Here is a 23453-nt window from a genome sequence, read left to right as displayed (position 1 = left end):
AACAGATGGCCAATCTGAAAGGACCATCCAGACGTTAGAAGATTTGCTTAGGACGTGTGTCCTGGACCATTTAGGCGCATGGGATGAGGTCTTGCCACTGTGGAATTCACATACAATAACAGTTTCCAGTCTAGCATTGGTATGGCGCCTTTTGAAGCTCTCTATGGAAGGAAGTGCAGAACGCCACTTTGCTGGTTTCAGGAAGGAGAGAATGTGCTAACTGGACCAGAACTTATCCAGCAAACTACTGATAAAGTGAAATTGATTCGGGACAGATTGAAGACATCCTTGAGCAGACAGAAATCTTATGCAGATAGGAGGAGAAGACCCTTGGAGTTTGCAGCAGGAGACCATGTATTTTTAAGGTTGAATCCAATCACTGGAGTGGGAAGAGTTGTTCGTCCAAAGAAGCTGTCTCCCAAGTTCATAGGACCGTATCAAATTCTGAAGAAGATTGGACCAGTAGCTTATGAGCTTGCTTTGCCTCCTCAACTATCAAACCTTCATCCTGTTTTCCATGTGTCTCAACTCAGAAAGTATATAGCCAATCCCTCTCATGTTTTAGAACTGGAAGACATTCAACTACAACCTGATCGAACGCTGGAGTTGCAACCAATCCGCATTGATGATGTTCGCACTAAATTACACAAGAGGAAGGATGTTCGATTGGTGAAGGTAGTGTGGGATGCCAAGAATGGAGATTCAACGTGGGAGGTGGAGAGTGCAATGAGGGACTTATATCCACACTTATTCATAGGTAAATTCTGAATTTTCGAGGACGAAAATTTTTGTAGTTAGGGAGAATGTGAGACCCTGGATAATTAGCAAATTTAATCCTGACATCACACCACTAACACACACACCACGTCACTGTTGCGGGTAATTAAAAACCCACTTTCAACTCTGATTTTCACCTCTGCAATGCACAGAAAACTGAACCACCATCATTCTCTGCAACATTAAAAACGCACCACTCCTTACATGCACACCTGCCACTTGTCACGTTAGAAACTTACAAATCAGAATTTAGTATGCAGGTGTCAGTCTTGGACATGTTTGTTCAAGCAAACGTTACTTTAACAAAACCAAAGTTTTCTGAGAACCCTTTCACCTGCACACTCATTCTTCTTCCTCAGAAAACCAAACTCTTCATTTTCTCCAAATTTCTCTCTAAGAATCCTTAACTTCTCTCTATCAGAAAACTCACGTTTCCTCTCTGATCACAATTGCAGCACCATAGGAATGTTAGTACTGCTGTGATCTCCATTTTGGACCAAACAGAAACTGAATCCAATCTGGTAAGCCTTCTTACTGTATTTCGTTCTTAGGTTTCTGGAAGAATAGAGTTTTAGTGCATGCAAGTATGTAGTCTCAGAGTTCTGCAATTTTTGATTAGATTTGTTTTGGAAGAATCAAGAATATAATAGAAGCATAGTTGGATAAAGCCATTTTCATCTAGGACAAGTTGGAACTTCAATCCGGGTAAGGGAAGCTTATATGTTTAATTCATACTGCTTGATTTTATAATCTGAGTTGCATGTATATGAAATCTGATATTTGAGCCTTATGAACGTTTACTGATATGAGATATAAATTCTGGTTCATTTGCATGTTGTTTTGGATACGCATGAAAGATGTGTGAATGTTATAGAGTTGGAATGATTAGATCGATTGAATCTGTCATGAATGAACACTGCTTAATTGTATTATATATGTTGTTGCTGATTTTTGATTTAAATGTATATTGATTTGATTCTGTATAAATGGAGTATGGTGATTGTATATTTGGAATGATCCAAATGTTGAAATCTGTATGATTTGATGTATTAAATCTGAAAGGAAAGTTGTCAAGTCATAAAAATCGAAATCTGGAAAATTCTGTTAAGAGTTGAGAAATCTGGTCTCTGTACTGATAAAGGACGTTCGTCCCTGTACGGTCTTAAACCGTTCGGTTTTCAGTTAAGCTTACTTAGACTAGAATTCTTTCATTTGGAAAGAATTCTGCCCGAGAATGAGCGTCCCTAGTTGATGATCTGAGCGTTCGTCTAGCTCAGTAATATTTAAATATTTAAAACTTTATAAATGAGTGACGTTCGGCCTTAAGTAGAGCGTCCGTCCTTAATAACGTTCGTCCTAAATGAAGTTCGACCTTCTGTTGAACGTTCGTCTACAGAGCGTTCGTTTCTATATTGAACGTTCGTTCATAACTGGTGTTCGGTCATATACCTAAACGTTCGTCCTACCCAACGTTCGGTTTATACCAACGTTCGTTCTGATTGTGCTCGGTCATTGACTTAGCGTTCGTTCCAAAGCGGGGTTCGGTTTCTAAACTGAACGCTCGTCCCTATTATTGAATTTTGAGCGAACATAACTGGCGTTCGTCCAAATTGTTAAATTACGTTCGTACTTGGACTGCCAGTGCTGTTCTTCTGAAATCAATTATATTGCTGGTGTATCTAAACACTTATCACTGGTTTTATTCCTTGGGTTCTATCTAGATTCTTTACACTTAAAATCTTTCAATGTATTATTCATCTCTTCTAAAGATCAGTATTTTCAAATTATCAAGAGTTGAAGCATATTAAGTGAATAAATGACTCGTTTCTTTTGTTCAGAAACGTGAAATCAAAGGTTCTGTGATAAGTTCATTTTATTTGATTAAAGAATGCATGACGTTAATATTAAGAGAGTGAAATACAGAATGGAGATATTATAATTATGAAAGGATATGATGGTTGAACACGACATGATATGATTATATGATTTTGAACTTGAATGAGCGTTCCATGGAGGAGCTTCTCAGTTGTATTAAATGCTAAATTTGTAAAGTATGAACATGGACAAGTTACTGATGGCTTGGTCCATCCTGATATTCCGTGATGCTCATCTTCACGTAGAAGGGGGTAGTCATGCGTGGGAATGGCAGGAGGTCATTCGTATCCCTCACTTAGCAGGGGCGAATGATTAACCTCAAGTGGAGGTCATTCGTATCCCTCACTTAGCAGGGGCGAAGGATTAACCGCATGTGGAAGCTGATTAGGTATATCCCGGCTACCACACCACTTGGGTGCAAGGACGCCTGTAACTACATGGTTCATACAGTTCAGTACAGTCTGTTTTATATAGATTTATATGTTAAATTTTATGATTAAGTTGTTTGATGTATCTGTGAATTAAATTGTGAACTGTATGTATGTTGTATTAATTAAACAATATAAGCTTACCCTTGCAATTTTCCTGGTGCTGTTTACTGTCCATGTATAATCCGTCTTGTCAAAATGCAATGATCATCCGTTGTGGATGTGAGCAGAGGGTGATGCATCTCTTGAAGTATTACTGGAAGAAGAAAATTTGGAAGATGCAAACCTGGTTGAAGTTGAAGTAAAAGCTGAACAGTAGAGGCGCGATTCCGTAGCAGTTTTAGTCTAGTGTGTTGTGCAGTATTTTTGGCAGTTGTATATATATATAGTTCTGCAGATCTGTTTTGTATTTATCTGAAAATTTGGAATTCTGTCAAGTGCTGGACTGTATTTTGATATTCTGTATTTAAATTCTACAGAATGGATAATCAGAACTGGTTTCTGTTTATTTTTTTATGAATTCTGAACACTGCAGATTTTACTGTACGTGCTGTATGTTAAGTTTTAAAATTCTGAGCTACTGTAATATTCTTAAGACTGCACTGTTTATCTCTGTAAATGTGATCAGTTCTGGTTAATGGTAATTATCATTATTTTGGGATGTTACATCAACCAATAATGACAATTAAAGGTTGACCCGCCACCACAACAACAAGAGCTTGAACCAACAATGGCAATAAGCAACGATGAACAATAACTTCACTCAACCACCATGACGATAGCAAATAGTGAACGAGAACAATGACAAAAAACATACAAGAGAAAGGATGTGTAGCGCCAAAACGAAAATGAGAACGAAGGAGAAGAATTGAATAATAGAGAAAGTGAAGCCGAAAGGAGATCTAGGGTAAATCAGAATTGAATAATCTATATTGGTTATATTGTTTAACCTGTCTGTATGTATAGAAAAAGTTTTCAAATATTACATTTCTGCCACTACGCTAATTTTATACCGATTTTAGGTTTAACATATATAAAAAAATCGACATGTTCTAATTGCAACAGTTAAAAAAATCTTTATAATTTGATTGTAATTAGTATAAAAAAATTTCTCATATTTACCGCATCACTCTTTGTAACTAATGAATTTTAAGATATAAATTTTGCTCGGGGCATATATAATATTTATATCTTACCATAAATAAATATATTATAATTAGTTTTCCTTTATTTTCTTTTCCTTTATTCTTTTTTTTAGATTATTTTTAGTTCTAGTGGTTATAAAACAAATAAATAGAAGTTATGTATGTATAAGTAACTTTATTTTACGTTATTTAAGGGGACATTTAGTATAAACATAATCTTTATTATGTCTTAGAATCATAGAAAGGAATCATAAAAATTATTACCCTTGAAATATATTAAAATTGGTTTAGTTTGTTATAAATATTATTAAAGTTGTTTTATTTTTTAATTATAAGTCTTTTTTTTTATAAAACTAATGTTAAGTATTATGTACTATAACATCTCATCTTAAAGTACACTAATAATTTGTTATAAAAAAAAATATGACAACCAAATCAAATTCATACACAAAAAGAATACATAACAAATTATCTTTAAGAACTTAAACAATTCTAGCATAAAAAACTTATATCTATAACAAAAATAAATCATCAATAATCTTAAATAATATAAAATCATACTATTTATGATAATTTTTATTTTTTAATCATTATTTATTAATTTTAATCAACAAACAACTTATAAACATCTTTCTAAATTATTTGCTAATTAAGTATCGTATTTTCAGTAGATATAACTATTTACTGTATTAAATGATATTATAAGAATGACATAATACTTTTCTCAAATTAAAAGTTTTTTATTAAAAGAAATTAGATTCTCATATCTTTCCCATAGCAGCTTGTGAGCAACTCAGTTCAGAAACACTTAAATAATATTTCTAATAAATTTACATTTTTAAATTTTCTTAAGAAATGTATGAAGCTTATCATAAAATCCTTCTAACTGTTTCCATACCTTGCCGTTTAATTTCATTACATATATTATGTGGTCGTCATTCACTCTTGAGAACCCGCATCAACTAACTGTAAGACCAAACAGTGCGAGTTTTAATCCGAGGGTGAGTCAGCGCTATTTCTACCAAACTGAATTATGTAAAAACAAAAACCAAACTTTTATATATATAAAAAAAGATTAATTAAATTATTGTTTTAATTAATTTTTTAAAATTAAATCATTCAAAAATAAAATTATATTTTTAGAACAAATTGATTTATAACTTATGATATTTAAATAACTTATTCTAAACAATTAAAAGAATATTTCATCTTAATAATCATATGATTTAATTTTATTTTATTAAACTATTCAAAATTTAGTTTAATTTTATAATAATTTAATTCATCCAAAACTGAAAACTAAAGACTAATGTGAATTATCTTCAAACAATTGCCATGGGAAATGACATATCCAATTACGTCATTAGGTCAGCCGAAGTGTAAATGATAAGTGTCGTGTTCGTATGCGTTTTTTTTTGTAGCTAGGTTTTCAGCATGATTGTGATATAAGCATTTAATTCCATAAACTTTTCTTAAAATATTTATAATGAAAAATAAATAAATAAAAGCAAGTAATTTCTTTAAAAACGTTTAAATTAAGTTATACTTTTAAAAATAAGCTAATACAAAATAATGCTATAAATTATTTTATAAATAAGCTAATTTAAATAATAGAAAATTCGTTTTATTTATTATTGTTTTACTTTTTAGTTTCTTTTATGCAAGCATGTACTAAATCCAAAAGAATCCTCAGTTGAAGAAATGAATTTGGATTCTAAAATTATTTTGGTAATTCCTTTGTAATCATATAAAATTTAACATATAACTAACATTTAAAATTCAAATTGGATACCTAAAAATCCTTTTACCCAATCCAATTAATTTTCCATTCACACAAAATCTCCCATTTTAATTTGAAAAAATATATTTTGAAATGATTAAACAACATTAATTACATGAAGTAGACAACTTATATACAGAATTCTAAAGAACTCATTCATTCTAATAATATTTTGAAGTTATTTTTGAAAGATATCACATGCAGAAATATGGTACATCAAAGATTGGTTCTTTTGAACAAATCTCAGCCTTTCATAAACTTTTGAATTTACGCTAGTGATCATCAGTTTCGCCACAGAGTCAAATCTACTGTGGTTTCCCCACCAACCCAATTGAACCCTTTCTGCAAAGCAGGGGGTGTAATGACCAACGCTTCCGCCATGCTGTTCAACAACTCCGGCATGTTAAACACCTCTTCCTCATCCCAAAAGAACTTTCTAGAACTCTCTTCAGATGACAGCTCCGAACAATCTTCATCCCAAGAGAAGCTTCCAGAACCTCCCTCTGAAGAAAGATAGTCTCCCAGCTTTTGAAACTCGGCACAAGAAAAGTGCTTCTCCGCTGCTTCTGTCGCGGCAATCTGAATGGTCTTGACAGAGGACGTAGCCGAGTTGAGATGCGGCAATGAAGAAATCGCGTCAGGGAAGTTCAAGGAAGCGTTATCACCCTTGAAAGCCAAAGCAGCAACGTCGTACGCAACAGCAGCCATGTCGGGGCGTGCGAAGGTTCCAAGCCACACGCGTGCGTTTTTGTTATTAGGTTGTCGTAACTCAGACACCCATTTCCCGTTCCTCTGTCTCACACCTTTGTACACCGGGTGACGTGTCTCATGGAACTTCTTCCTCCCTGCTTTTCGTTTCTGCATTTGTGCACAGTGTTAATCCAAAAGTTGGCACTGTAGTTGTAAGGAATTAGGTTTAGTGACCGTAGAGAAGTGTTGAATGAGGGTGATTTTATACTGGGAGGGAAAAAATTAGTGAGGTGGGAACTTGTGTGGTATGTTACGGGTTGCTTGCGGCCCCAAGAGGATACCGTTGTCACGGAACGTGACAGAACTACAGCGACGTATCATTGTGGCACCAGGATGGTGTGAGAAGCGTGCGTAAATTGTTTGGACCAGTATATTTTATGATGCACGTGTCTGATTCTGAACTTTGGTGCACAGAAACACGTGGGGAAACTGAATAAAAAATGTTGGTTATTGTTGTGTTTCAAAAAGAGATTTCAGCCTAGTAGTGTCTATTACAACTTTTATGAGTCTACTCAAAATGTCTTTTTTAAACAAAGTCTCCTCAATTCATTATCTTTACATTATTTTTTTAGGTGTTTTTTAAAGTAAAAAATTAAATCAGTCATGCCATATGTACACCTATCATATACTCTTCTCTAAAATTTCACTAAAACTGGATATACTAATATATATATATATATATATATATATATATATATATATATATTCACTTCATTTAAAAGTATAAAAAAGTAATAACAAACATTTTAACTTAATAAATATATCCTAAAATCAATTTTTGTTCTAGCTTCATCAACGATTTTCTGTCCTAAAATTTTATTGTATAAACTGTAATAATATAATAAGTGAAAAAAAAAATATTATAAATAATTTAAAAAATTATATCCTAGTAAAAGGTGTTAAATGAACAAAATATTAATTTTGGAAAAGAGATCCAATATAAACTTTGCAAACTTATTGTAACCTAGTGGTAATGAAAAGGTTTATAGATAACTCTTTGATAATTTAAGAGTTTCATAAAGACTCTCACAAAGAGCTTTTAAAAACAACCAAACAAGTGAAATAAATAGTAGAGAAGTACATTTTAATCTTTCCATTGATTCATCCAAGTTTATGTTCCATTGAATTCTTCCATTAGTTGCATGATATCAGGTCTCACACTACCTTGTACACTAGATTGAGTCATAATTGTGAAATGTTACAAATTGTTTTCACAAATTTTTCAAGAACTGGTGAAAGAGATTTTCATAAACTTTTCATATTTTTTACTTGAAGGATTTCTAAAGAGAAACTAAAGGTAAAGTTTCTTTAAGTAGCTCCCAGGGAAGAAAAGTGAGTCACAAATGGACAAGCTTAAGAACCACTTCCTAGCCAGAGTTTTCTCGGATTATCTTTACCTAAGCTTCTAAGTAAAAATCTTTCAAAAAGCTTTTTCAAATGCAAATTAAAATGTTCCTAAACCAAAGGAGGGTTAGACTAATATGCTATGTTATCCTAAATATCACAGAGACTTAAAACAAAGCCAGCATTCAAGAAGTCAAGCAAAATAATATAAATGTAAATGCAAATAGAAATGCTAGACACTCCTAAGTGAAAGTGCAAGTAACACTTGGAACCCCTTGACACACTTTCACACTAATCCACTGTTTTAAGCTATTACAAAGTTCAATTGTGAACTTAGAATTGCATCAAGGGCATTTTTCCAAGTCACTTAATCAAATAACAAAATCTACTCTAAAACAGCAAGTGTTCTATGATATTGGCACCCAAACACACTTGAATTATAGTCTAAAACTTGAACTCCTCCAAAACATATTGAAAATAGCCTATTCTGGTTGATGAAATCTTGCTGGGATATCAAAACAGATTTCTGGGACAACCTACTTGAACTCCAAATTCACCTCCCTCTCCACTTCCTAAGATACTACCTTGGTAGGGGAAGGTTTCTACAACTTGAATGCTCCAATAGGACGTCACTACACCATTAAATTCATTCAGAATAGTTACCAAACAGATTAGCAATATGTGTTGGAAGTCCCACATCGACTAAAGATAAGGCCAATTTATAATATATATATATATATATATATATATATATATATATATATATATATATATATATATATAAGTGAGGTGCAAACTTCACCTTAGAAGCCGGTTTTGTGGGGTTGAGTTAGGCTTAAAAAACTGATAACGGTTGAAAATACCGTTATCTGTGATTAATTTTGATAGTAAATCAACCCTTTTTGACTTAGAAGTTTTCTTGAACTCATGTTTTTAGTTTAGTTTTATGAATAAGTGAATAGAGGTTATAATTTATGATTTTATCACTAAATTCCCTTTATTTTGTAGCTAATAATGTGCCTAGAAGAATATCCAACAATGTATAGAGTTGAATCAGCCATAAAAGCAAGCAAAACAGCAAAATAGTGAGTTTTAGAATGCTACTGCTAGGGCTGAGCGCCAGAAAGGGGGGTTGAGCGTTAGTTTCATGTATCGCACCAAGCTAAGTGCCAGTTAGGGGCGCTGAGCGCCAGTTTTCTCGCCGTTTCGCCCGGGCGCCCTAAATGAGGGCGCTGAGCGCTAGCGTGTTGGGCTTGGACCCGTTTTCTACTATAATTTTTATCTATTTAAGGACTTGGATGTCCTAGGGATTGTATCTTTTGATGGCTTGAACACAAAAACACACTTTTCGTCCCTTGGAGAAGATTTGGGGATGTGAGAGCTCTCCTTTTCAGTTTCTAGGGTTTTTCTATCTCTTTCATTCCATTGTTCATCTAGTTTCTTCATGACGATGGAGAACTAATCTTATTTGTTGTTGGGGAAGATGTAACCACTAAACTCTCATGCATTTGAATTTGTTTTGAATTATTATATGCTTCTTTCATTAATTGTTAGGGATTTTCTCATTTGCTAAATTCTTATATTTTATGATTTGTCTGAGTATCGGGAGATATCTTACGAATCACGATTTGGAGAATTTCTCCCAAGAGCAATATTGCCCAAGGATAGGGATAGGAGGATTGGTCATCTTAAGCTCCTAATCGTAATTCATAATTAATTATTAGGGATGCAAGGGATTGTGGTTTAGTAATTAAGGATAGGCTTTCTTTGCCGAGGGATCAGGTTTTAAGTAATTTAGAGAGTCACGTTAACAATTTAATGAAGAAGAAGAATTCATATATGCATGAGAGTGATTAGGTGAAATCTAAACCCCAACAACATTATCATCTCATGTTATCAACTTCATCCATTCATTCTAGTGTTTAGCCTCAATTGATCAAATTGCATTCATGTTTATTTTTACTGCATTTGCATTCAGAACCCCAAAAATTGTTCTTAAGTCTTAATTAGTTAAGTAATTACACAACTGTTTAGTATCGTGAGTCCTTTAGGATACGATAATTGGTCTTACCATTTTATATTACTTGATACGATTCGGTACACTTGCTGACATCTTAACAAAAACCACTTCTTAATATGGTATCACAGCCATGGTTAGAGCCTATTCTAGCTATATTTCTTGTTTCTTGGGCAGTTCTATTCCACCCGTTGTCGGGCCACTATCGGACCACCCATTTCTACCATCACGCTCAAGATGTCTATACCTCGACGTGAATGGGGTGTGTTGGAAGTCCCACATTGACTAGAGATAAGGCCAATTTATAATATATAAGTGAGGTGCAAACCTCACCTTACAAGCCAATTTTATGGGGTTGAGTTAGGCTTAAACCCACTTTCTAATAATCTGTACCAATTTCAACACTAGAATTCTTACTTGAATTGGACAACTTAAGAGGCCAAAAAGCTTAAAAGCAATAAAAATAGGTGTAGAACAAAAGTAGGAACTCAAATGGATCCTAAGAAGGGTGCTAAAACAGATTAAACAAGCAAAAAAAAAAAATGAATGCAGCACTAGTAAAAAAAGGGGATTGGAAAGCGCTATATACGCTTCGGATTATGGCAATCGTCCTCCGCCATCTCCTGTAGCGGAACATGTTGTGCCCCCTACAAGTAAACTTATTTATTTTTTGTTACTAATTTATTTTTTGCATAACCTAACATTTAATTTGACAGGTAGAAGCGGTAAAGGAAGTTGTTCAACTGCCGGTGCCCCATGGGACGACATGGATGAAACTCGTCCATGTCAGTTATATATTCTTTCTGATACTGGGACCATGCTAGTGGCTCGTGGTACAGTTTATGAGACAGCCACTGTAGTGCATGGTGTACAACTTTCAGAAGATGAGTTGAAGGTCACGGTGGATGAAGTTGTCATAGCAGATGTCGTTCTTCCTGTGCCTACAGATGAGTTCTTCACTGTGGAAGAAGCATTTAAGTCCTTTGTTGCCTGGCCTAGACATTTGGTTGGTGATGTATCTAATCCCTTGGTAAACACTCGTACTATATACTTCTCAATTTTAATATTTACTTCTAATTGACGTTATAACATAACCATTTTTGCATTTAACAGCAGATAGGCCAAGAAGGAAGTCCTACACCGAAGAAGACTCATTTATCTGAGGATGACCCTCTTGGTGCATTAGACGAGCTTGCTAAAATCATTTCAGATGCGCCGATGAATGTACATTGGGATTCTACTACATTTGGAAGAGAAGCTCAGATCCCATTGTACTTGCATCATCAAGATGTTAGGGAGCTTGCGTCGGGTAGAGAAGAAATTAATATTACACTCATTCAGCTGTGGATGATGTAAGTTTATGAAAACTTTTTTATATAAATCTATTTTATCAACTTACTTATATCAGATTATTTCTTCATTTTAGGTATATGTTTGATGTTAGTAACAAGAATGGGTTCAACGATGTATATGGGTTTATTGACCCCTCTGTGACTCATGAAAGACATAAATTTGATGATATCCAAACATACATCACCACCTGCTTTGGAATGGGGAAGGAGATATATTTTCTCCCTTATATACATGGGTGAGTGAAGTTTGTTAACTTCAACATATTCATTTATTAATTTTGGTATATGATTCATAAGTTATTACCAATTTCAGGTGTCATTGACAGCTACTTGTGATCTCCATACTGGAGAACACTGCTGTCTGGTTTTTTTCATTGCAGAAGTCTCCTCCCAGCCCTCTTAGACATGTAGTAGATTGGTAAGAATCTCAATGTTTCGACTTTTTTGTTATATAAATGTATGCTAAAGGAATTGTTTTTAATAGTTCCCTTGCAACACATATGATGTTATCTGGGAGATCTACTGCTACAGCTAAAAAGCTTGCTTGGGTTGCCCTTAAGGTTTGGTATTTTAGTTCATACTTTGTTACATTTGGTTCCATTCAAATGATGTTACTTAACATTTTATAATTATGATGATATATTGTAGTGTAATATACAAACGAGGTCATATGAATGTGGTTACTACGTCATGTTTTGGATGATGACCATTATTCATGCACATTACACCAGTGGATGGGAAACGGTATTATTTATGTTTGAATTTTATTTTCCCTATAGTTTAGATTTCAAATACACTAATTGAAATAATTGTATTTTATGCAGAGATTCAATAGGACTGCTCCAATTCCAGAGAAGTCACTTCAACTTATGAGGAAAGCACTGGCTAAATATGTAATTCATTTATATAATAGTATGTAGTAGCTATTAGGATATAGTAAGTTCTAAGTTTATGTTTCCAAGTTGTTTGATGCTTTTCTACATTATTATTCATTTAACTTTGTACATTACATTGATTTATGCTTCAAACTTGATTTATGATTACATTGGATTGATTTATGCTTCTAAGAAGTTGATTTATGATTCAATTGAATGTATTTATGTTTTATTATAATTTTCATTCAAAATATACGTTTCTGGATTATTCTGGACTGTTATGGCTGTAAATATATATGCAGGTCTGTTTCTGTTGTTGGGAATGTTGCAGAAACAGAGCTCATTTAAAAAAAAAACAAAGATATATGCCTCGTTTCAAGTCAAAACCGAGGTAGAAAAGCATTTTGGTCTCGGTTATAACCACACTAGAAGCAGAAAGGCTTGCGGATGAGAAAAAAAAAGGGATCTACTGCCTCGGTTCAAGCTACAACCGAGGCAGTAGGGTGGCAAATACGGCCTCGGTACCGAGGCATATAGTCCTACCAAAAAAACAAATAAAAAAACCAAAAACTCTACGGCCTCGGTTCCCCTGAACCGATGCCAAATCCTCTCCCTTTATGCCTCGGTGCACACCCGAGGCCAAAAGTATTACACTTTTTGCCTCGCCTAAATATGCCTCGGTTCGAGAACCGTTGCCTATAAGGAAAAACAACCGCTGTCTTTTCTCCTGGCTGTACTAGTGCAGGTTGAATTCAAGATTTGCAAAATTGTTTGATAAAATCAAAAAATGTTTTTGGTTTTTGATTGCTCTAAACTGGATTGCATAGTTCTAAAGGATTTTTAACACTTTGCATTACTTCTTTTGATAATTTATTTCCACTCTAAAACACTAAACCAACTCTTGCTACAATCGAAATCGAAATACAGAGCTAAATCATAAAAACAAAAACTGATTTTTCAACTCAACACTAGAAAAATTACCCAAAATTGATGGTTTTGAAAGTGATCTTGTACACAAGCTATTCTGACACTTGTTAACCATTTGAACAATTTTAATTCATCAAAATACACTTGTTTGAATTTTAATTAGGCACAAAATAGAACTATAACTCAAATTCACCTTGCTAGCTCCAAAATTGACTCAAAATTGATGGTTCAATATACCAAATTGTACATAGGTCATTCTAACTTCAAATGAACGCTTCTAACAACTTTAAAACATCATTTTAGAGTTATTCATGCTGCCAAATAACACATAAACATTGTTATATGAAAAATGACCTATAATGACTCAATTATGCAAAATTTGCAAACCACCAAATTTGAATTTAACATAATCAATTGATAATGCAACAATAAAAAATGACTCTAGGAAGTGTAATTATACTAGACGAAGCTGGAAAACAACTGTTAGGATGAATCAAACTCAGACTAAAGATTCAAAGAAAATTTGCACGGTGAAAAGCTATATTATCATCAAAATAGTTGGGTGCTCCTGAATTTATGGTAACCAAGCTATGCTAATTGCATTTTTTCTTGTTTTGATTTACCACTCTTTTTCAACCTTATAAAACACAAATCATTGGTGAACAATGCACCGGGATTGAATTAAAAGACAAAAAACATATTCAAAAGGCTTAAAACAATTTTGAAATTTTAAGTAGAAATTAAAAACAAAATCAAATGTCTAGTATTTTAGCTCATATGACCAAGCCTAGATTATGATCTCATTGCCTCTTTTGGTTGATATATGGCTACACAAGATTCTGAGTTCAAGAAGAACTAAAAAACAAAGTAGAACACACTATAATTATGTAAAACAGAAGCTAAAACTACAACAGTGAAAGCACATGACCATGAACAAAAAAAAAATTTGATTTAAAACTAAAAATGACTCAAACAACAATATTTCACCGATTAAATCACTAGTTAAACACGAACATGCACTGAAATTGAATAAACACTAGACATAAGCACGAAAACAATGATGAATTGACAAAACAGTGAACACGTGGAAGAATACACAACAAAACACACAAAATGGAATAAAACAACACTGATGTGAATGAAATTGACTTATCTCTTGAAGCGTGCACGACCTATGCTCTGACTACCACTTAATGAAAGTAGCTTCAGGCATCACACGTGAAGAATACTCCAAGAACCAGAGAAGGAAACGAACTGAAGTAGGTGTAGTGGAAGATTGGGGCATTGAAGGTGTTTGATGAAGGTTTGAGTGAAGGAATGATTGGTGTTTGCAGCCTCTAAGCTCAGACGACCTTCCTACCAGGGAAGGAAGCTAGAGGAGAATGAGAGAATATAGACACAAGGTCTGACCCAAGAGCATAAGAAGCTGAAACAGGTTTTCTGCATCAATTTATTCACTCAAAAATGGGAAATTTCAATGCATTGGCTCTCTTATTTATAGGTGAAGAGAAGCCCAAACTTAGTCAAAATTCCCTCCAAAATTCAAATAAATCCAACTGGAGATGTCAGCTGGCGACCACATGGACTAGGCTTGCTCACATGGACAACGAAGCCAACACATGGAAAATGCTACTCGTAAGAGCTGGGCGCACGAGGATCTTGGTTGGGCGTGATTGAATTCCGGAAGCCATTTCCCTTTATAATCTTTAATCCAAAAGACCAAGCTCCAATCTAGAAGTCATCAAAAAAATTTCCCTTTCTTTGCTCTTTTGCTTCCTTTGACTAAAGAAGCTCTTGGCTAGTTGGTCAATGATCTCCTAACTTTATTGAACCTTGCAAAACAATAATGAATAAACATATTAAAAGAGAAAGAAGGATTACTTATGGGTTGATGAATATGATTACTTATGTGAACCAAAGAAAAGCTAACTGCATGCAAAAGTGAATACAACAAGCAATATGCTAATGCAAGGTAACATACTAAACTGAGAGCAATGCAAACTGAAATTAAATGGAACAAAATCTGCACCTAATGGCCTCTAGTTGCTATATATATATATATATATATATATATATATATATATATATATATATATATATATATATAATAACGAATCAACTCAAACCCTAAAACTTGTTTATGTTCTGCACCTTATAAAGAAGAACATTCCTTTTGGTAATAAAAAAGAAGAATGATGTTCTTAACCTGCCAACTTTATTGCATATGTGCCAACATTAAAACTGGTCGGTAATGAAAGTGAAGATAACCTAGTAACTCAATATACATTTCCTATTCAAGCATAACGAAAGTTGAATGAAGTAGTAAATGTGTGTAGCATTTACACAAAAATTTAGGGTGTGGAATTGTGGTAAGTTAGTAAGCTGATTAAACATATTATGGAGGGTATACGGCAGGGAGATGAAAAACAAACATAAGGGAACCTTTTTCAGGTTTCCTCTTTTATTTCCTCTATTGCACTATTGTTTTATCCCTTTTGGTACCCTAAGCAAAGAGTCGATTTAAGAAAGCACACTCATCTGTTAACCAATACAAGAAAGGGAGTTTCCAGAGCGAGAAAGGGTGTGTGTTTTTAAGAGAGGTAGAGAGAGAAAAGAGATGGGAAGAGGAAGGGTTGAACTGAAGAGGATAGAGAACAAAAACAACAGGCAAGTCACATTTGCCAAGAGAAGAAATGGCTTGCTCAAGAAGGCCTATATGAGCTCTCAGTCCTTAGTGATGTTGAGGTTGCCCTTATCACTTTTTCCAACCGTGGCAAGCTCTATGAGTTCAGCAGCACCTCAAGGTATATGTACATTCATAAATAAACTCTTTATGCTTATGGTTGTCTCATGTTTGATTGTTTGAATGAGAACACAATAACTAACCTAGATTCCTATTTAAAACTAGAAACCAGAAACAAGATCAGGCAAATCAAATGAAAGAGGAAAAATGGAACAAAATCTCATGTTTCTCATTATACATTTACAAATTGATCAATTCAATAATCAGAACAATACAGAATCACACACCACACCACATTTCCAACACATGTATATCATATTTGTGGGGTTTCAGGTGGGGAACAAAGGGATGTTACCTCGCGAGTGAAGTGTCGACAACAGTAGTCCTCAAACCGGAAGTGAAGTTCAGGCCAATAGAGGTTTACGGAGGCACGATTGAACTACAATGGTGAATCACGAGCTCACGTCGCGGTTGAAGCACAATGGAGGGAGGCGAACTCCAGCACCCCGCGCCTACGGCCCTTGGACAAGATGACTCTAAGGATGTTCTTGGAATGGTCGGCTGAATGACGAAGACGACTTCCTTGATTGAACGACGAGGCTAGAGCGCAATGATGGTGGAGGGAATAATGTGCACAAGCGGCAGAGGGAGTTGGGAGAAGGAGTTAGGGGAAGAAAGAGTTGGGAGAATCTGAATATTGGGGGAAGAAGAGCTTTCGCGAAATGAGGGGGAGGGAAAAATTTTCTTATACACCAACCACTTACCGAAGGTCAAGTTCCTTCGGTAATGTCCCATGTCGATTACTGAAGGCCAAAATCCTCCAATTGTGTACTACTTTAGAGACCGCCAGAAAATCCTTTGGTAAACATAATTTACCGAAGGCCTAAGCGCCATCGGTAATAGCCCGCCAATAATCCATGATATTCCTGTAGTGTTAAGTTCATCATTTTCGAAGGACTTACCTAGTCCAATGAGACGATTAGCGATGTTGGTGAAGCGTTTCTGAACGTCTGAAATTGTTTCTCCTTGCTTCATTCTGAACATTTCGTATTCTTGAATTAGGGTATTCTTTCTTGCTCTCTTTACGTCATCTGTACCTTCGTGGGTTACTCTCAACACTTCCCACATCTCTTGAGTGGTTTTACAAACAGAGATCCTGTAAAACTCGTCAACAGTTAAAGCAGATGAAATAATGTTTCGAGCTTTCACATCATTTTGAAATCTCTTCTTATCTTCAGCAGTCCACTGAACACGGGGCTTTGGTTCCTGCATATTGTTAGTAAGAACAAAAGGGCCAAATGCAATAGCTTCCCAAATATCAACATCAATAGAATCAATAAATATTTGCATTCTAACCTTCCAGAATTCATAATTTTCACATGTGAATAGGGGTGGTCTATTGATAGAAGCACCCTCTGCAAATGTTTGATATGATCCTGCCATTTGAATAACTATCAAATCAAGCTCTGATGCCAATTGTCAAAGCGACTGCAACGGAATTGTTAGCGTGGGATAACAAACCAAGAGGGGAGGTGAATTGATTTTAATAATAAAGTGTGCCTTTTTAAATTTCTTCTCAGTTTTACTTACTAAGCAGATAATATAAATGAATAACAAGAGTAAGGTTGAGAGAAATTTGCACAGATGATTTTATCCTGGTTCGGATCTTACCAATCTTACGTCCAGTCGCTTATCTCACAAACAAGATAAACACTAATCGATTAACTAATTGATTAACTACATAAAAGTAAGTTTAAAAATTTACATTTTAATCGATTAACTAATCGATTAAAGTAAGTTTTAATCGATTATTACGAAGCCAGCTAGAGTTTTTCAACTCCTATCGGTTTAGCGTTTATTACTAGACTTAATCAATTAATACGGTACATTTTTTACTCTAAACATCAAATTTGAACTATGAAAGCACATGAAACAAAAAACTAATAAGAATCTAAGTCCTAAGCACTTAATTACAATTATTACAAAAGCTTTATATAATAATACAAGTCTTCAAATGATCTTCTTGAAACTTGATACTTCTTGACTTGATTTGGACATCATCAAAACTTCTTCTTCATCATTTTTCTAACACACTTTCTATAATAGTTGGATTTACAACCATAATACACTAGTGCAGAAAGGGCTTTAGACGTCTGTTATTTTGGCCTTTTGATGTCCGACATGCACCCGACGTCTTTGTGGGTGAGTTAACCAAACGTCTGTTGTGCAAGGTCGGACGTCTATATAGACGTTCGTTCCGACACAACAGACGTCTATATAGACGTCCGTTTGTGTCGGAACGGACGTCTATATGGCTGAACGAGTTATTTAGGGTTACGGGGTTTGGACATCTGTTTGTGCACTGCCAGACGTCTAAGGGTCACTCAATGAAAATTATAATAACACGTCAAAAACATGCATACACAAAACACTATCAAAAAATTATTAACGAAGAAACTAACATGAAGAGCAGATTCAAAATGAAAATGGAGGGAAATGGAGGAGTGCACGACCTAAAACGTAGGCCAAAAAACGCCGCCCAAGAACACGAAACAAACTGCACCAAAACGCACCGAAAACGATTTTTAATCGGTCCAAATGAAAGATATTTCATTACTGAACAATTTAATCGGAATAAAAGTAAGATTAAATGGTCCAAAGCAGATAAAAACCAACCTGGAAATGCAAGGCACAGAGGGAACTCTCACAGAAGCGCGTAACTCCTCGCGGGTTCGCGTTTTGGTATATATGTCCTTCTTTTAAACGTCTTTTAAACGTCCGTTCTTGAGGGGGCCGGACGTCTTCAATATTATAGATGTCTGGTCCCCTCCAGAACGGACGTCTCCACACTCAATTATTTACATTTATGCCACCGATCAATTATTTACGTTGGGGTTTTGGTGGACCGACGTCTATTGGGTGACGTTAAAGGCCAATTCTACACTAGTGATAGTATATTTTGTAATTTATTTTGAAAATATGACTGTACCACTTTCTATGACGATTAGATTTAGAATCATCATAATATGTTTTGTATTTTATGACAAAAATATCACTGCGTTACTTTTGTGATGAGTGAATTACCATTAGCAATAAAAATTCATCATAAAATGATATCTTTCCGCTAATGTTTTTCTCAAACAATATCTCACTTTTTATGATGCTTAAAACTAGGAAAGATAAACATGAAAATATTATAATATTTTGGTTGGTCTAGTTGGTTTATTGACTTAAATCTTCTTTGACATCAATCTTGAATTGTAGGATTTAAAAAAAAAATTAAAGATCATAAGTAGTTGATGCTCCTTTGAGTTGTAAAGCTTTACAAATATCTATGGAGTGTTACTCTAACAACCTTATTTTTATAAAACATTTTCATATTAATTATAAATAATATTATAACTCATTAGTAACATTAGTAATTAAAATTAAACTGTGTTAAATTTCACTTTTTAAACTAGAGAACATTGTATCTCAATATATGGCTAACACAAGGCATACGTACTCCAAAATATGAACTAAGAGTTTAATACAATTTTTCAAAAGACTAAAACATATTATCTAATATATCCCTATACTACTCCTTTAATGACCAGTTCCTATTCCAGTGCTACTATCGCCATTAACTTGTATCTTTATTCCTACAAGATAAGGTAAGCTAATTATCACAAAGGAAAACTCTAATTTAAATATATAAATATTTTCACAAAGAACTATTAAAATAAATCCATGAGATATATATAATAAAATAAAATAATTTAGATAGGACAAAACATGAAACTATAGAGTAATATCTGGATTCTATCTCTCAAGAAGACTAATGTATTGAATAAATTTGTAAAACTCTATACCTGTGTCATACTAACTCTCCTCACCTCCTTCTCTATAATAATAACTCAAACAGAAAATCATATATTTCATCCAATACTGACAAGAGTAACTTCACTAACAAATTATAATTTACCAACAAATATAACCAATAAATTTTACTGATAAATTTATTACCAACTGTTATTTCTATCGATAATTTAAATTTTAAAATTCGTCAGACAATAAATTTAATTATACCAATATATTTATTTTCATCAATCATTAGAAAAATTCTTGTAGTGAATAATATTACTGCGAATAACGTCCACGACAACATCACAATTACAAGTGTATTGAGGGAAGATCTTTTTTATCATGTATAGAAGAAGAATTTTCATAAAAAAATAAAAAGAGAATTAACATCTAACTAATTATATTCTCCATCCATTACATGATCAATTAATATTTCTATGTTTTATCTATCGCATTAATTGTTCTTGTAATGGATATAAAAAAACACTACATCAAGTCTTTGTTCAAAATGATTTATCTTGTAGTAAGTCCGGTCTATATTAGTTATACGAACAATGTAAAATGCAGATTCAGTATTTATAAAGATGCTACTCCGTTATTTTTCATCTATTTTCCGTTAAGTAACATATCAAGTGTGATGTAAAACTGTGTTTTGTGCATTGGAATATTTAATTCTTTGTTAAGGAAGTGTTGATTATGGGTAGGTTTGATGTCATTATTGTTAGTTAAATATATTACTAAAAGTACTATTATAAAATATACTAGATAAGATTGGTGGACTAGGCAAGACAAGGACTTGGACTTATTGTGTGGAGTTTAAAAATACCAGAAAAGACTAGAAACGTTTAGTTGATGATGAAGACCCACACTTACACTTACGGTCACTTTAAATGGAAAACCAAAGTGTGAACAAGCTTTACTTTCTTACTCCTTTTCAAATTATGGGAATTATTTAAAAAAAAAATGTAAAACACTATTCATTAGATTAATGGCTAGTATTCAGTTTTAAATATTTTAAAGCATTTAATATTTTTTTCAAAATAAAAACCTATTTTTAAAAAATATGACAAATTTAATAACTCAAAATGTCTATTAACCATTAGGGTTCATCTATATTATTTTAAACCACGGTGAATTTTCATTGGAATTGTTAAGTGAACGGTAACTATTTTATAATTTTAAATTTTTGGCACTTTTATTGAGGGGCTTAACAATTAAATTAAATAATATATCTATTTTACACAGATGATTTTGTTAAATAGTATTCTAAACTATTAAACTGCTTAAGTAACTAATAATTAAAAAGTTGAAAACCAAATGAAGTTATATATATATATATATATATATATATATATATATATATAGAGATAGATAGATATATAGACAGATGTAAAAGAAATTAATTTTATGGAAAATCGATCTAAATAATAAAGAATAAATATATTTAAGCTTTAATATAATAATATTTTTATTTGATCAATAATATTCCCTAGATTAAATAATTTTATGTATCTAAAATTTATCTGTATTAAGATTGTAAGACTTATTATTAGATTATATTTTAAAAGTTATTACTTTTTATAAAATTGCATAATAATATATTAACTTTCTTAGATTTTGTTGTATTAAAGGGCGTCTATTTCTAAATAAGTTATTTTTATTACAAATATTATTGAAAACACTTATGTTATGCACGCCGTTTGTATTTTTTATAATAATAAAAAATAATAATAATAATTTATTATTATAAAAATAAATAATTTCTATAATTTTATTGTAAATAGTTTTTATTTACTTTTTAAATAATTTATAATCATAACAATTAAATTTAAAAGAATAATTTAAAGAATAAAATTAAAAAAAAACACTAGAAAGAATAATATAAATATTTAACTTAACCTCTCTTTAATTTTTTAATAATATATTTTCATCAATTAAAAAATATAATATAGCATATGTAAAAAGATTTATTTAACTTTAACGTGCTACAAAACATGGAGTATTTCTTTCAATATGATGTCATATCTTACGTTGGTGGTTGCAACAGTTAGTTCCCTTTCACTGACACGTGCTATTATTTATTTCCTGTTTTTTCTTTAATTTTTTAATCATTCATACACTTTCTTTTGTTTTTGCTTTGAAACTCACTGGTCTCACTCGGTAATAAGATTTTCACAATATCATGTACTTAATTTGTAGTTTTTGTGATTAAAATTCAAGATTATTGGACACTTTTTTTTATATAGAATGAAAAAAAAAGTATACATCTGAGTTATCAAGGATGTTTATGGCACCAAGTTATTCAATAATATAATTTGGTTCATTTAAATTAAATTAAGTGGTGTTTTATTTATAATTGGTTGAACGGATTAACACAAATTATGCTAATCTTATATGGATGAGGAGATGAATTTTGTATTAGTGTGTCACGCTCATAAAGCATGACGGTATTAAGGGGGAGAAACGGTTACACCTAGTGGTCACATGTCAAACAAAGATGAAGGCATTGAAGTGCGCAGAGGGACATGTGAGAGGAGAGGAAATATTAAATGGAGGGATTTCATTCAGGGATAGTCAGTCGGTGGTATGGTCCTTCTTTCTACAATCACTTTTTCTTCAGATTCTTCTTCACTGATTTCAGTGTGGATAATTCTCTAAGTTCCTTTCCTTTATTCTTTTACAGGAATGGAACACATCATGGTTCAGCTGTGACTCATACAGTTTTATTTTCTGCATTTGTCATTTTCATTGTTAGCCACGTATTACTTGTACTGAGACAACTTTATTTCTCAATAAAATTCCATTGCTTTGTTCGATTTTTATACATACCTCATTTAGCACTATTACATTGGTGCTTTCATTGTCTTCCATGGCTGAGAACACAAGATTGAAAGAGCTCCAAACCGAGATTCGCACAACGATTGATGATCTGCGTCGTCTAACAGCAACGGTGGAAAAGCTGCAGAGCACGATAGATGAGAAAAATCGAAATCAAGACTCGACGATGGATGAAATCAAACTCGTCTTACAACAATTATTGCAAAATTCCACTCAGACATTTGGAAGTCCTTCAAACTCAAATTCCACAGTCAGAGTTCATCCGCTACATTCTACGAACCCGGTAAAAGACATTTCTCTCGGTTTTCCGCACTTCGATGGCTCCACCCTAGTTTTAGAATGGATTTTTAAAGCAGATAAGTTCTTCAACTACCACAACACACCTGATGCTGAGCAGGTTGAAATAGCTTCTATGCATTTTGAGAATGACGTGGTGCCATGGTTCCAAATGTTGTAGAAGATTGAAGTGGTCACAACCTGGACAACGTTGAAGCGTGCTCTGGAATCTCAATTTGGACCCTCTCCATTTGATTGTCCAATGGCATAACTGTTTAAGCTCCAACAACAAGGCTCGGTATCAGATTACTATATGAAATTTATGTCGCTTGCAAATCGCTGTGAGGGTTTAACCGAGGAAGCTATTTTAAATTGCTTTATGAGTGGTTGTTGATATTAGAAGAGATGTGATTGCCTTGACTCCAACAAACCTATTACGAGCAGTAGCATTCGCTAAACTGTATGAAGAGAAATATATGCCAG

At 33.3% G+C, this 23453-nt stretch overlaps 1 protein-coding gene and 1 pseudogene across 1 annotated transcript; one reads left to right on the top strand and one right to left on the bottom strand.

Moving 5' to 3' along the window:
- The first annotated feature begins 106 nt into the window (after window positions 1–106).
- On the top strand, window positions 107–3733 carry LOC148193896 (uncharacterized). Its single transcript, XM_088097808.1, has 4 exons — window positions 107–757; window positions 1233–1298; window positions 1397–1482; window positions 3311–3733. The coding sequence occupies exons 1-2, from the start codon at window positions 142–144 to the stop codon at window positions 1238–1240; spliced, it is 624 nt and encodes a 207-aa protein (XP_087953934.1). The 5' UTR covers window positions 107–141; the 3' UTR covers window positions 1241–1298; window positions 1397–1482; window positions 3311–3733.
- A 2331-nt stretch (window positions 3734–6064) lies between these two features.
- On the bottom strand, window positions 6065–6898 carry LOC124827392 (dehydration-responsive element-binding protein 1B pseudogene; annotated as a pseudogene).
- Between the last annotated feature and the right edge of the window lie 16555 nt (window positions 6899–23453).

Source organism: Vigna umbellata, chromosome 8 (assembly GCF_029865625.1).
Source record: "Vigna umbellata cultivar VRB3 chromosome 8, Vumbellata_1.0, whole genome shotgun sequence".
NCBI lineage: Eukaryota > Viridiplantae > Streptophyta > Magnoliopsida > Fabales > Fabaceae > Vigna > Vigna umbellata.
Note: the sequence above shows the minus strand (reverse complement) of the source record. Positions and strands in the feature narration are given on the sequence as shown.